At 46.3% G+C, this 14,880-nt stretch overlaps 1 protein-coding gene across 3 annotated transcripts in view; it reads right to left on the bottom strand.

Annotated features, from left to right (window-relative positions):
* Nr4a3 (nuclear receptor subfamily 4 group A member 3) overlaps nucleotides 1–14,880 on the bottom strand; it is a 41,046-nt gene that overhangs the window by 20,329 nt on the left and 5,837 nt on the right. For all 3 annotated transcript variants that reach the window (XM_032904273.1, XM_032904281.1, XM_032904289.1), the window contains 3 exons: nucleotides 13,701–14,659; nucleotides 9,812–9,941; nucleotides 9,179–9,351 (listed from right to left, as the gene is read on the bottom strand). In XM_032904273.1, coding sequence (XP_032760164.1) covers nucleotides 9,179–9,351; nucleotides 9,812–9,941; nucleotides 13,701–14,657 — 1,260 coding nt within the window. In that variant the 5' untranslated portion in view covers nucleotides 14,658–14,659. The remainder of the gene's footprint in view (nucleotides 1–9,178; nucleotides 9,352–9,811; nucleotides 9,942–13,700; nucleotides 14,660–14,880) is intronic.

The raw sequence follows: 14,880 nt of genomic DNA, 5'->3' as shown, positions 1-14,880 counted from the left end.
GCTGATGATGCAGCTTACTGCTTCCTCAGAACGATTAGGGCTCTGATGTTCAGTCCTCAGCCCCCCTCAGCCGTTCCAAAAAGGTGTGACGATCCAAAGGATGAGACTCACAGCCTGGACACATTAGGTAAGTGCATTGTCACCGAGCTGCATCCCCACCTGACTTCATTTGTTTTCAATGCAATAGTCAGGGTGGGTGCCTAGGTTTGCCAGAAAGCCCAGACCTGACTGGAAAAGAAACAGCTGGAGAGAAGCAGCCAGTGACCATAAGGCACTGCTGTAAAACCTCCCTCACAGGGGAGTTGAGACACTAGATGCAAATGGGTCTTTTTTTTTTTTTCTTCTGTTTTCCCCAAGAAGCAGGAAGATGTAAAGGTACAGACATCAGATGTTGAGCCCAGGGAATTTTATCTGATTTGTGAAAAATTGCAGAGAGCCCAGCGCTCTCTCCGGTGGGGTGGGGATAACAACATGGTTAAAGGTCCTGTGGGAGGGACGGAGATGATGCTGATGCTATTGATAAGAGTTCTGACACCGTCACCATCCCTCGCCTTCTCCATTTATCCAGTAAGGACTGCGTTGCATTAAAGCAGATGCTTTCGAATCTTCACCTCAACCTTCTAAGATCTTGTAACATCAGGTCTAGTCCAAAGCCAGGCCTCCTTTATCCCCAACTATGTCACAGTTCGCCTGGGATTATGATTCCCCCAGACATCATGGGTGGGTGGCATCATGGGGCATGGGAACGAGTCCAGGAGAGGGAGGCAGCTCCCTTCCCAAGGACATTTGAAAAGGCCCTGAGGCCCTGAGTGAGCCTGTGTCTCTTTCTAACACACACACTCCCCTAACCTGTGGAGAGCTGAGCAAAGAGATGGGCTACACATCTCTAGAAAAATCACAGTGGCTTCTCTGCACCTGTCGTCTCTGGGCGTCTGGTAGATTAGCTAATTGCTGAGCCCTCCCCCCACCCCCAATGCTTGCATTTTAAGGTTCTAAATACTGTGAAGTCACACCAGTCAGGGTGTTGTGGCCTGGAATTTGACACCAGTCCAGCACCATTTTGTTTTTAAGCGGTGGGCTGGAATGAGGGGGAAGACGGGGAGGATGCAAACACCCCCTAGGAATAGGAGCTGCAGCTAACTGCTTTCAGCATATCAACAACAGTTCTGCTTCCAGCATTTGCTCAGAACCCAGCAGAGCATGCAGTTTTCACCAGAGCGCTCTGCAGGGACAAGCCCTGCTGGGCTCACAGTTCATGCTTCCTGCACTGGTAAGAGCAGTCCCTGCCTGCCTGGGGTATGGGCTTTACTTTGACAGTAAAGGAAAAGACTCAGCAGGCCCAGCTTGCCTGGCTGCAGTCCCTTTGGGATTCACCTGCAGAATTCTTGACCAAGAATTCTGGAGCCAAACTGGATACAACCTGAGGCTAGAAAGGGGTGGGTCGGCACCCAGTGATATGGGCATGTGCCTGTGTATGAATCATGTATGTTCCTCTGAACATAACATTTAAAGAAACAGGCCAAGGCTCCCACATATTCTGCCTGGTCCATCAGGCAGTCAAAGAGCGGGGTCCCCAGCTATGCCTCCTTATAGTCCGTGCATCTCTTGGCAAGGTTTGGGGGTCACCAAAGAAAACCCCAAGGTATTTGTTCATTGATAATTCCATTCAAACATAGACCAAATGCAGAAAGAATTTTTAAAACGATCTTTTCTCTCTATTTCTGCTAATGTGTCAATCCAGCACATCAGGATACTTGACCCATCAGAATCTGGCTTTAGCACTGGTCAGAGATAGAACATCACTTTCACTGTTAGGCAGGGTGGGATGGAGATTTCTACAAAGGCCCTGTAGAAGGAGGACTGGGAGCCGCACACAACAACAGGATGTGATTTTTAACCAAAACAGCCTGCACGCTGCATTCAGCAGCAACTGTGGGGGTCAGGTTTCAGCAGTGGCCCGGGTCTGTAAGTTACTCGAGTAGAGAAAAGCACTCTGAAAAATTAGCCATGTGATGTTTTAATAGCAGAATGGAGCTGAATATGTATCACCCTTCTAGCCCTCGATAAACATGTAAACTATCCGAAGGAAATGGAGTCCCTCTCCACCCCCCTTAGTATGTCATTTTTCCCTCGGCCTTCATATCACTGTGGATGACAGATGTGATCATTATATGAGCCAGATTATGTATACATAGCCTTGGGTTTTAGCACTTTAAAGAGTGTCATTTTAGAGCAGGAGAGGTGGCCGTGTGCATTAAACACTTGCCGTACAATCATGAAGAATTTATATAAGATGCCAGTGGGCATGATGAACCACCCATAACTCTAACCTGAAAAGGTAGAGACAAGGGACTCATGAAGCCAGCAGGCTAGTTAGACAGGCTGGTGCCAGGTTCACGAGAGACCCTGCTTCTATATATATGGAGGGCAGTGATGGAGGGCGACTACAGACATTATTAACCTCTGGACTCCACAAGACACATGTGTGTTCACCCCACACACACCCACACAAGTGCACACCACACATACATATGGCAATAAGTAAGATAAATTTAAAGTGACATTTAAAAAGTTGTTAAAAAAAATTGGTGATGAATATGTTTTTCTCCTAACTTCCGTCTTTTTTTTTTTTTTTTAAGTTTGTGCTCCTCTCTCAGAAAAAAAACTAAGAAAAAACAGTTTGGCATCACTGCAGGCCATGTTTCCAGTACCTTCCTTTCTCTTTCACTGGCATGTGAGCTCCACGAAGGCAGGGTTCGATCAGACCCACAATCCGTGTGCCCCCTGCCCTATATAGTTGATAAGTGAATTGAGTGCTTCCTGGAAACTTTATAGCTCCTCCTTTCTCATCCCTAAGATAAACGGGGACATCCAAAGTAAAATCAAATTGCCATTATTAGACTGTATTGGCAGCTCTCGAACCTTACAATGCCAAATAATCGTCTTGTTAAAATAAAGATTCTTTCTGGCCTCCTTCTTTCAAGCCTGATTCAGTAGGTCTGGGTGTGACTCTGGGTGTGACCTGCATGTAAAAGCAAACACTGCCATTTGTTGGTGGTGAGGCGGCCTGGGTACCACACTCAGGGAGATGCTGGCCTGGAGGCAGCCTGGGTACCACACTCAGGGAGATGCTGGCCTGGAGGCAGTCTACCTACCACACTCATGCCTACCACACTCAGGGAGATGCTGGCCTGGAGGCAGCCTGGGTACCACACTCAGGGAGATGCTGGCCTGGAGGCAGCCTGGGTACCACACTCAGGGAGATGCTGGCCTGGAGGCAGTCTGCCTACCACACTCAGGGAGATGCTGGCCTGGAGGAAGTCTGCCTACCACACTCAGGGAGATGCTGGCCTGGAGGAAGTCTGCCTACCACACTCATGGTGGAACTGTATGTAGCCGATGCAATGATGGGAGGACTAGGGAATCAGAACACTAGGAGGGATCACAGAAATAAATGCATTTCCTCCAATCTCTTCACCATTCAAACCGAAAGCCCTGATGGAAGGAACTGTCTGATGCCACCCAGTGAATTAACTGGGAAATGTCTCCCCCAAAGCTTCTTGAAACCAGTGTTTGCAGCCTTCGCGCTGTGGTCTCTGTAAGTCCAGCGTGTGCTGGCCATGCTGGGTCTTGAAGGCTATCTCATTAACATTGAAGGGGCATTTGCTGGCGTCTGGTTTGTGTGAGCAATAGTTCTCGTAGTTGCAGTCTGTGACTGCTCTAAGTGGCACTGATTACCAGAAAACACGCTAGCGTGCTGAAAATACTTGGAATGACCAACTAATGAGGACATTAAGTATATTTCCTCATTAGTAATTATGCAGGCACTGAAGCCAAACCCCGGTATCTATATATACTTGTATTGCTAAATTAAAAGCAACTGTGGGGCAGGGAATAGCAGCACCGCGGGTAGAAACAAATCAAATGTGACATGTTTTGACTGCACTGATGTACAATGATCTGAGCTCATTTTTGAGGGAGAGAAGTTTGGCCCACAGGAGAAGTGAAGGTTCCAGAGCCAGGAATGCGTCACGGAGTTCAGGAGCGCTCATCCTGGCCTCTTAAAACATTCACTCCCTCTGTGACTTGGAACAAAACCCTTCCTTTTTCCACATTCGGGGAGAAAGGGGTTCGCTCAGTTTCTACCTTTAAGGCACATATTCTGCTTTAAGGCACAGGGAGATTAAAAGGCACTGTCTGGCAGACACTTTCTTCTTTCTCCAGTGACCTGATCACTGGGGGAAGCAGTTAATAGGTTTGTTGGCCAAATCAACTGTTAGGCTGAAACTTGACAGGGCAACTTGTCTGACATATATTAAGCTATGGGTGCATACTAAAATGTTAATATTAGTAGTTGAGAGAGATGAGGCAGCTGCTAATGTGCAGGAAACAATGTTTCTTTGTATTTACTTCTAAAGGAAAGGATTGAAAGAGGATATAATGTTGCCGTATAATTCTATAGCATAAACGTGATGATGAGGTATAAATACATATCATTATTGTAGGTTTTCACCTAAGTTGTCATTCCCCAGCAGGGAGAGTATAGGGGCATAGAAGCATCCCCCTGGCTGAGCGATGGTTCGTATCTCATCTCAGCCCTGCACCCGCCTTAGACCACAGAATTACCCTGCTGAACCTTCGTGCATTCCTCTGAAAACACAGCGGTTGCCCTAGATGATCTCAAGGTCATCTGTGCTGTGATTTTATAGTTACAAAATTTTAAGGGGAAGGTATTAAGACAAGCTTAATTTCAGGCAACGACAATCTTTTAAAAAGATTGACACCATACTTTCTGTGGCGCAGAGATGAGGGCTTAGGTGAAAATATTTAAGATGGTGTCTGGCTCGAAGTAGCCATTTTGTTTCATTCATTTAGAAAAGCCCTCCCCCCATTTATTTATTTGTTTATATGTGAATGGGCACACTAGTGCCGTGGAGTGGGATTTGGTTCTCTCTGTTTACCATGGAGGTTCTGGGGATTGAACTCTGGCCCTCAGGGCTGGCAGCAAAAGCATTTACTCACTGAGCCATCTTGCCTGTTTCATTAATTCTGTGTTCTAAGTATGTGCATGTAAGGGTATATGCACATGTGTGTATGCATATGTGGGTGGAGACCAGAGGTTAACATCTAGTGACCTCCTTGTCTACTCTCCAACCTTTAAAATTTTCTAATTTCTTTGGAAATGTCACATTGTCAATGAATTGTCTTAGTCGACATTCTATTGTTGTGAAAAGACACAGTTACTAAGGCAGCTCGTAAAAGAAAATTTTTAATTGGGGGTTTGCAGTGACATGCTTCCTTCAATAAGCCCCACTTGTTACTGGAACAAGTCTGTACCTTCTAATCCTTCTCAAACAGTGCCACTCCCTGGTGACTGAACATTCAAATGATATGAGCCTATCAGGGCATTCTTATTCAAAACACCACATGCATATGAGATATTTTGATCATATTCATCCCCAACTCCTCTTCCTAATCCACTTTATTTTTGAGAAAGACTCTTACACTGAACCCGGGGCTCACCATTGGCTAGAACAGATGGCCAGCAAACCCCAAGGGATCCTGGGATACTGCCACCTCACCAGCCCTGGAATTTTGAGTTTGCTGCTATGCCTGGATTTTTATACACTTGTTAGGGATTTGAACTCAGGTCCTCATGCTGGTGTGATGCACATTTCACTAACTTGGACATCTCCTTCTTGGCAGCAATTCTAATGTTTTGATAGTTAACAAAGCCAATAGCAAGCGTGTGTGTGTGTGTGTGTGTCTGTGTGCGTGTGTGTGTGTGTGTGTGCGTGTGTGTGTGCTTATACATTTATATACTCATTCTTGCATATCGTTGCATTTAAGCTCTTACGTTAAGGAACAAAAAAGTAAACCTCAGCATCATAAAGTCTTAATTAAGAGTTGGAAGAGATTTAATGTTGTCACATAGACAACCTTTCCCTCTGTGGAGAATCCTGTTATGGGCTGTCCTTGACTACTCCTTTCTTTGCTGACCTCACTCTGACAGCAGTAGGTGTTGGACCAGAGAACTTGTCCACAGAGCAGGTTTGAAAGCGTTCTCCCCGTCCCTGCCATCTTCTTTCTCTAGCTTTGCCCGGGAGAACGGAGGGAGGTATTCTTTTCCTTTTTGACACAGGGAAAAGAGAGTGACCTCATTTCTAAAATCCCCTTCCCATGTATCTTCTTTCTCCGTCCACCCATCTCGCACACGTTTCCAGAGAAACTACATTCCCCTTAAACCTGGTCTTGGATTGGACTCTGTCCTTGAAGTGTGATCTGAGAGGACGGAGTGCGTGGGGCCATATGGGATTGGATCCTGGTTGCATATGTCTACCGCCACAGCAGGTAATTTAGCGCCCTCCCCCCCTCCACATACACATACTTTGTTGGATCTGAGTGTCTGTGGAATAAACTCTTGAATGAACCACTGACAAGCCAAGGCTCTCCCCTTTAAAAAAAAAATCTAAATGTTGAGCTTCACATTTATTTTTGTTAACTTTCTTCGTGATGGTTTCAGCCCTTCCTGTTCCAACCTGTCGAGATCATTCTGAATGTTGATACTGACATCCATCATATTAGCGATCCCGCCCAGCTTTCTGTCATCTGCAAATGCGATCAGCATGCTCCTCTGTCTTCTTCCAAGTTTTTTTTTTTTTTTTGATGAAAGCTTGCTGTATTTTTTTAAAAAGTCTTTTTAATTTAGTTGATTTGGGTCCAATTTTTGATAATTTTGTAGAGCTATCTAAATGCAGGAGAACCCAAGCGACGAAGTTCAACCTGATTCCAAAACAATGCAACTGAAATAAATATGCTTTGCAAAATTGAGCTAGGCCTCGAAGGTAGCATCAGCACGACCCAGACTCTGGCATGGGCAATCTGCTATTTGGGGCAAAGCTAACAATTAAATTGGATAAATGTTTGTTGATGAGGGTGATGACTCCAGACTAACAGACTGAATGGTGCAGAGACAAGCAAACACACTGGATTGATTTTTTTCAATGTAGAGACATTTCCCAGCTGGGACAACTCAACATACTAGGGGAAACATTGCTGCCGCATGAAAATTAGGCCATAGACACTGACAATTTAGATAGTTTGGGGACACGATATCATTTTGGGGGGGGAGCAACTTTTCTCGACTGACCATCAGAAGTAATGCCAAATGCTCTGGGATGATGGCAGATTGTGTGCTGTGTTCTTAGCCGAGGCAGTTACTATGGTTTCATTACTGCAGATGAAGTGCAGAGGGAGAGGTGGGGTGCTTTGGGGGAGGAGAATCTTCATGCCCCAAACCCTTGTGTCTCCCACCCTCACTGCAACCAGAGAGTCAGTGAACCCTGACTCCTAATTTGACCTCTGATAGTCGTTTTATGTGTGACCTTGGGCTACTCAGTTCTTTCACCTCTCTCTGTTTTGATTTTCTTATCGGGCCATAGGAATCATAATACTTATATTAATGGCGTTGCTACACGGTACCTCACTGTGTGGTGCCTATACTTATTAGCACATTGGATATACGCCCAGAGTGAAGGGTTTGATCAAGGTAACAATATACTGGGTCCCATGCTGAAGTTTTGACAAGTGCCATCCTATTTAATCTTCACAAAGAATCTCAGGAAGCAGATAATATCATCAAATAACAAAGATGAAGAAATCCAGGCACTGAACGTATCAGTTTCTCAAGGTCACCCAGCTGGTAAATGCTGGCATTGGGATTTTTATCTAGACTTGCCTGCTTTCAGAGCCTGAACCCTTAGTCGGTGAACTACTCTGTTAGGCTGTTTGAGACCCGACTTTTCATCAAGAGATGGTACTTACAATCAGAGTAAGAGTCCTCAACCTTTGGTGCTAAGGATCTACCAAGCTACTCACAAGGGGTCTTGTGATCAGGTGTAGGGAGGGCCTAGAACGAAGGCAGGGAGGAGGGCAAGAGGATCTCAGCGGGCACACTCAGCATTTTTGTCAACACTACAACCCAGGAGGAGGCCCAGTAGCAAAGGCACACTCCTGTCTTTTTGCCAGGCATTCACCCAGATGCCGGAAACGCTGAATTAGCCATGGGGAAGGAAATCAGATCAACCAGTGGGAGACCCCCACACCAACCTCTCTTCATTTGTGTTCCTAAGTGGAAGTAGTGGCCCTTAGAGCAGCACATGGCCCTTTCAAGGGTGCAGTGAGACAGTGTGACACAATGTTTAACAGGAAGAATTATTCAGCAACTAGGATCATTTTTTTTCTCCTCTTTCATCTGTAATAAGACTGTATTTTACTAGAGCTCCGCTTTTCAAACTTCTATAAGACATGGCCTCGTCATAATGTTTGTAGCTTTTCTCAAAAACCTTTGATCGCCCTTCTCAATAGCATTCAGATTTAGGGAAATTGATAGACTTCAGACTGGCGATTATTTTTTTTTTATGATGTCCTATGCGAAACTGAAATGTTGATATGTTTTGGTTGACTGAGATAACAACATTGGTAATCGTTTATGTTTTTTTAAAAAACACGGTTTTTGTCATCCTTGTGTGACTGATGCTCAAAACCCCTCCTCTGGTGTTAAATATTGTAATCATTTCCCCTGCAGGGAGGACAGAGCCAAGAACAGGAGCCAGGTGACACAGGCAGGGAACAGAAACTGTAGTGCTCCATCCCAGTCCTCCTGATGCCTCTGACACCAAGCCCAGGGCTTCTTCCTCCCCAGAGTCTGACCCCCACCCCAAACACCCCCATACAAGCATCGAGTTAATCAGCGAGGATGCAACCGGGTAGACTACTTCAGGTTAACTTGGGGGCTCAGCAACAGAGTCTGCTCACAATGTGAGAAATCCAATACTCCACAATGTCTAAGGCATCAAAACAAAAGAAGAAGAGGAACCCTACAAATTGCAGTTCACCTGTGGGGCTTTTCATTGGCACCACAGAGAATCCTGCCACCATAGGGGTGGCAGGTGTAGCCCTGTCAGCGTCATTTATTAAAGCCACTCAGAGATCCAATAAAGCAAAAATTATTTGGTAGAGTGAATGCACTTTTTGCTAAATGAAATGAGAACTATAGGAAAGGTAGAAAACTAGTAGTAGAACTAGCACAGAGCCGGGCGCAGTCATTCAGCCAACCCTTGCTACGACGATCATGAATGGAAAATCAGAACCATTCGAAAGCGTTCACGGAACTTACTCTGGAGTAATCAAGGTCTCTGGGCGTTGCGTCTGTTAAAGCTCGGACAAGGGCGTTCATCATACAGATCGGAGGAGATGGTGGGGAGGGCTGCGAGGGCTCCTGTTGTAGTGGGCTCTTTGGTTTGGAAGGCAGACGACCTCTCCTCCCTTTCAGACTATCTGTACGCACAACTGACGAGACACAGAGAGGGGGGAAAAAAACCACCACTGTTTAAAGATCACATTTGGAGTAGGCATAAATCATGAAGAGGAATTCAAACACATTAGAGTCTGGCAATGATGAATGAGACCTCCCATTTCAGAGCAGTGTTAAGTTTGGAAGAAGGCTCAACCGGGATTGAGCAAGAGTTGACATAATCAGGAGAAAGAAAAGCTACCCCATACTCACATTTGGTGATGAAAGTCTTCTCAAATAGAACAATGGCTTTTTATAAAATTGATTTTTTTTTTGGTTTGAGAAATTAGAATGAGCAGTCCTCCATGTTACTTTAGTGTAAATATAAACACCGTTACAAGGAAAATGATTGAAAGAAAGGAACACTAGGAAAATTTGCTGCCTCGGTGTAAATATTAGCAGATCTCACTGTCTGAGGATAAGCATGAGCAAACTAGATGAAAAGCACGCTCTTACCTTCCTTCACCATCCCGACACTGAGACACTTCTGAAACCTGCAGTACTGACATCGATTTCGACGTCTCTTGTCTACCGGGCAGTTTTTATTTGCCAAGCAAACATATTTTGCGTTTTTCTGCACCGTTCTCTGAGAAGACATAACACAGAGATAGTCAACCAATGGTTTCTGGAAAGAGGCAAGACCTGACAAGACGTATTTTAATTACAACGTGAAAAGCGACAGTGCAATTTGTATAATTAGATAAATTTAATTTCCTAACACACTAGCCTGCAGGAAAAACAATTTTATTAGTGTTCCTGGCTGACAGTGAAAATCATCTTGGGTTGTTCTGAAGCGAGTCTCAGGAGGCACCGGACTCGGAGTGATAAAATCATATCTGAAATTACCAGGTCAACACATCGTACCTTGGAGGATTAGATTATCTCCACTTTTAATATCCCCTTGGGAACAATTTTCTACTTGTTCTACTCCCCTGATTATCACTGACCTTATTAAAATAAAATCAGAATTATCCGGGCTGTACTATGTATGGTGTAAGTATTGTATGCCAGATATCACGATAACTGGTTCTGTTAATCGATAGAGATGAAACTGTACACAGTCAAATCTGAGTTTGTCTTGTTAAAATATATAGGAAATAATGTTCTCAGTCTAAAACATATAGGAAATTGTGTTTTAATTAAAAGATAAATCCATGTGGTTGTACCTCTTGGTTTGCTTTATCTTTAAAGGACACAGATAATAAACTGTCTACTTCTGACTTTGAAAAGCAAATTCTTAAAGTTGGGTCGAAAGGTCACTGTCATAGCCAAGAAAGAAAACCCAAAGTCAAGTAAGAATAAGAGAAGGAAAGAAATATGAAAGTCATATAGACCCCGGGATTACATAAATGACTATTATTTTACACACCAAAAAGAACCACATTATCAAAGGCACAGCATAAAACTTGATGCTGGAGATAAAAATAACAGCGTTTTTCTGAGTCACATAGAATTTTGAAGTGACTCGCGGGACAATAATTAAACATCTCTCATGCTCTGAATGCAAAATGATGCTTAAAAAGCCATAAAAACAAAGCTTTTTGAAAATGGTTGCATCTTATCACTTAGGAAGAAGTATTCCAAAAGGACCAGAATCTAGACGGCCCCACCCAGAACAGAACACTGGAATGTACTTGGGAAGGCTGGGTAGTGTTTTAAGAGACGTTTAGGCAAGCTATGCTTAGTGATCTGCTTTGGGTTCAAAATTCTAGTTTTACTTTTGACGTTTACTTCCCGCTTTTTGTGCCTCCCAGGGATTCAGTTTTACCCTGGCATGTGTTCGTCCCATGCAAGGGAATCAGTGGCTGTACACATGACAAGGCCAACCTGTGTCAAGTCTCAGGCATGGCTGCTGCATCTGAGTTTTCAGCGCCTCCGTTCTCTGTACTGACAGCAGCAGCCTTCGAATGAAGCTCTCTCTCCCAGAACACACCCGTACTTTCTAGCACCCCTTCTTGCCCTTATCCCCAAGGCACTGTGCCGATCTAAGCGCCCGTGGCATTTTGCTGCAGGTAGAGGATTCTCTGATAGCCTGAAGCCTTGTCCACACGTGTGTGTGTGTGTGTGTGTGTGTGTGTGTGTGTGTGTGTGTGTGTGTGTGTGTGTGTGTGTGTGTGGTGTAAGGACAGAGAGATCGTTAGAGTCCAATCACCGAATTCCCATCATTAACTGCACTTCATGTCACAGTTTTAAAGAATTCAATTTAATGGTAGAAAGCCACTGGGTAAATCCAGTTCCAGTTCCTTTAATTAACAGATCTGTGGGGTGGTCCTACCCTGGCCTGCCCCCATCCTTTCAAGTATAGATCTGTTTCCAGCGGACTGCTGAGGAAAAGGGAGGCGGCGGGGAAAGGTTACTGCGCATTCCTAGCCAGGATGCTACACTCCTGTGTGGTGCTACGTTCTCAGTGTTTAGGGATGGTTCTGCTGTGGGGTCTTCCTTCCCCTCTTCCTCCAATGTCTTTCTTTTCTCCCTTCCTGCTGACTGTTTATCACCCTTCAGCATTTCCACGGCAATGTGATAAAACTCAAACCCGCTAAGGGAACGCAGGTATGTGGTAGTGGCTATGGGAAACTTCGAGTAATAGGGAGAGGGGGGAGAAAGGAAGAGAAGGGGGAGGCTAACCCAGGGTTGGAGACTAGCTCAGTGCCTGGCAATCACAAAGCCCCGGATTCAGCCCCTAGCACTCAGGGCAAGAGACAAAGGCTTATGAAGCAAAACAAATGGCTTATTAGAAGGAAGTCCTGCCCTTAAAACATCACAAACGTGTTTATCCTCAGGGGCCTCAGCACGGCAACATCCTTACCCAAGCATCCTTTCATGCACATGGAGAATTCAGTGAGTGGTGTGATAACCACTGTCATGTGACAACCAGATGCCTGTTGGCTTGTATGTCTAACCACAAACATGTGCACGGTCATAAATACGGAGTCTTCATTCAGTACTTAGCGTTTTGTGACTTAAAGGCTAGGAAGTCTTAAAGACGAAATAATATCTTATTTAGTATGGCCTTTCTTTGTGTTTGATCCACTGGTTGGGGAACTAAGATCTAGAAAGAAGGACTATGTCCAATGTCATAACTGATAGGTGACAAGTTAGGAATTTTATTTGAATCTTCCAGCCCTGATTCTGGCTCCTAAATATATACTTTTTTTTTTTTTTTTTTTTTTTTTTTTTTTTTTGCCTCCCAAATCCTTGTTACCCAATCAGCATCCCACTTCACCTATGTCATTTGTGTGTTTCTGTTTGTGCCTGAAGTATCTATCAGTAGGTTAGGGTGTAAAGAGAATGACACAGAAATGTCTGGAACCATCTGAGACTCCGTGACAACAGAAGAACAGCACTGCTCCCTCACATATGGGGGCAGGGGGAAAGACTATTGAATTCCAGAGTCAAGAGAAGCCAGCTGTCTCCTATCCCATATACAAGCAACATTGTTGCACAAGACTAACCATAGGATACTTCTCCAGGGTTCAGTTTCTTTGCTAATATGGGGAGGCCACTCTCACTGAAAAATTCTCCACTATGAGTGAATGATCATCGTGGGTGTTGTGCGTGCACAGATGCAGGGAGGTAAGCATTCCTGGAGGAAAGGGTGGGTTGACAGGGCCTGAGGTACCTTCTACCCTTCTGAGGACTAAGCTGTCACAAGCTGCTTCTAGCCACACGGCCTTCCCCCTCTATACTGCCACCCCAGAGCATCTTGGGAGCACATGGATTATGAGTTGACCTCCTGTCTCCACCTCACTCTCTGAGTGTGAGTTCTGTGGCAGTGGAATGACCTCTCTGAATCTCCATTTTCTCCTCTAAGAAACAACGATAATTATCATCTAGCTTCAAGGCACACTGAATTAAAAAGAAAAAAAAAAAAACACGCCAGTGAATGACCAAAATCCAATCTTAAGTCTCTCAGCTCATCCTGTGTAGACTGAGACACAAATGCCCAGGCCTGCCACGCAGGTGCTATTTCCTCACACTCTGGGGAGACAATGAAGGGGTGATGATGGTGGTGATGTTTGAGCATTGTGGAAGTTTAGATCCTTTTGAGAATTTGCAGAAACCTCTATTCAGGAAAAAAAAAAACCAAACCCTCAGAAAGCAACGTCAGGTCTGGAGGTTGGGGCAGGCCCTTCAAATGCATGGACAGTTTATGCGGAAACTTTGAGTTTAAAAACCCTGGGAAAGATGGGCCTGAAGCTCTAGGCCTAGGAATCGGAATGCACGGTGTGTGGGATTATAGCTTTCACATTGGTAAGGGCAAGGACTCAGCTACACTCACGTAGACGCCTCAGCAAGGGGTCTGACTGCAGAGTGGAGGAAGTACCTGGAGGAGGCATGCTCTCACCTTGAAGAAGCCCTTGCAGCCCTCGCAGGTGCGGACTCCGTAGTGCTGGCAGGCAGCATTGTCCCCGCACACAGCACACGTGCCCTCGCCGGATGATGAGCTCCTATTGGGTGGCGATGGTAGGCTGGGGCTCTCTCCCAGCAGGCTGGACGCGGTAGGGGAAGCTGTGAGGCCCAGCGGAGGGAAGGTCAGCGTGGCCGTCCTCTTGGCCAGCGGGAGCCCGTACGGATGGCCCTCGAGCGCAGCAGCTTGGCTGCCCGCGGCGGCCGCGGCTCCCAGGGGTAGACTGAGCGCAGCTGCGGCCGTGGGGTCATAGCCCAGGTGGTGGCCGCCGGCTGGGCTGGGCGCGGGAGGGTGTGGCGGTGAGGGCTTGAAGAAGATCGGGAAGCGCGCAGCAGCGGCCATTGGGGGCACTGCCTTCATCTGCGGGTCCAGCAGCGGTCCCGGAGCGATGCAGCCAGGCGCAGAGGGCAGCTCGTCGTCCCACAGCGCCCCCGCCTGCGGGGGGAAGCCTGGAGTGGTCGGCGTAGACGGCGGAGACTGCTTGAAGTACATGGAGGTGCTGGGCAGTACCTCGTCCTCGGGGCCAGAGGGAGGAGGAATGGACGGCTGCTGCTGCTGGTGGTGGTGGTGATGATGATGGTGATGGTGATGGTGGTGGTGGTAGCCATGCTCGCGACCCTCTTCCATCTTGATCAAAGGCCGAGGCCCGGAAGGCGGCATTTGGTACAGGCAGGAGGGCTTGAGTTCGCAGCTGCTGGGGTAGCCCTCCATGAAGGTACTGAAGCTGGGCAGGGACGTCGTGGCGGTGGCCATGATCCCCGTGCTACCGAGGTCCATGGTCAGCTTGGCGTAGTCGGGGTTCATGATTTCTGTGGTGTATTCCGAGCCATAAGTCTGCGTGGCATAAGTGGACCCCGGAGGCGAAGGGCTATATTGGGCTTGCACGCAGGGCATATCTACAGGGACAGAGAAAGGGGCTCAGAAGCCAGTTGACACTCCATCGGTCACCACCTGGATCCACTGCTCGCTTGAATCAGGAAACAGAGTGGCATCCTCTCCCACCTGCTGGCGAAGGCTGAATGCCCCTAGCCTCCTTTCTTCCTCCCTGGGAAGACAGCTGAGACCCTGACTGACAAAGGGCCCAGGGGCAATAAAATGGACTCCCTGGGGTGGCTAC

This window comes from Rattus rattus, chromosome 1 (assembly GCF_011064425.1).
Source record: "Rattus rattus isolate New Zealand chromosome 1, Rrattus_CSIRO_v1, whole genome shotgun sequence".
NCBI lineage: Eukaryota > Metazoa > Chordata > Mammalia > Rodentia > Muridae > Rattus > Rattus rattus.
Note: the sequence above shows the minus strand (reverse complement) of the source record. Positions and strands in the feature narration are given on the sequence as shown.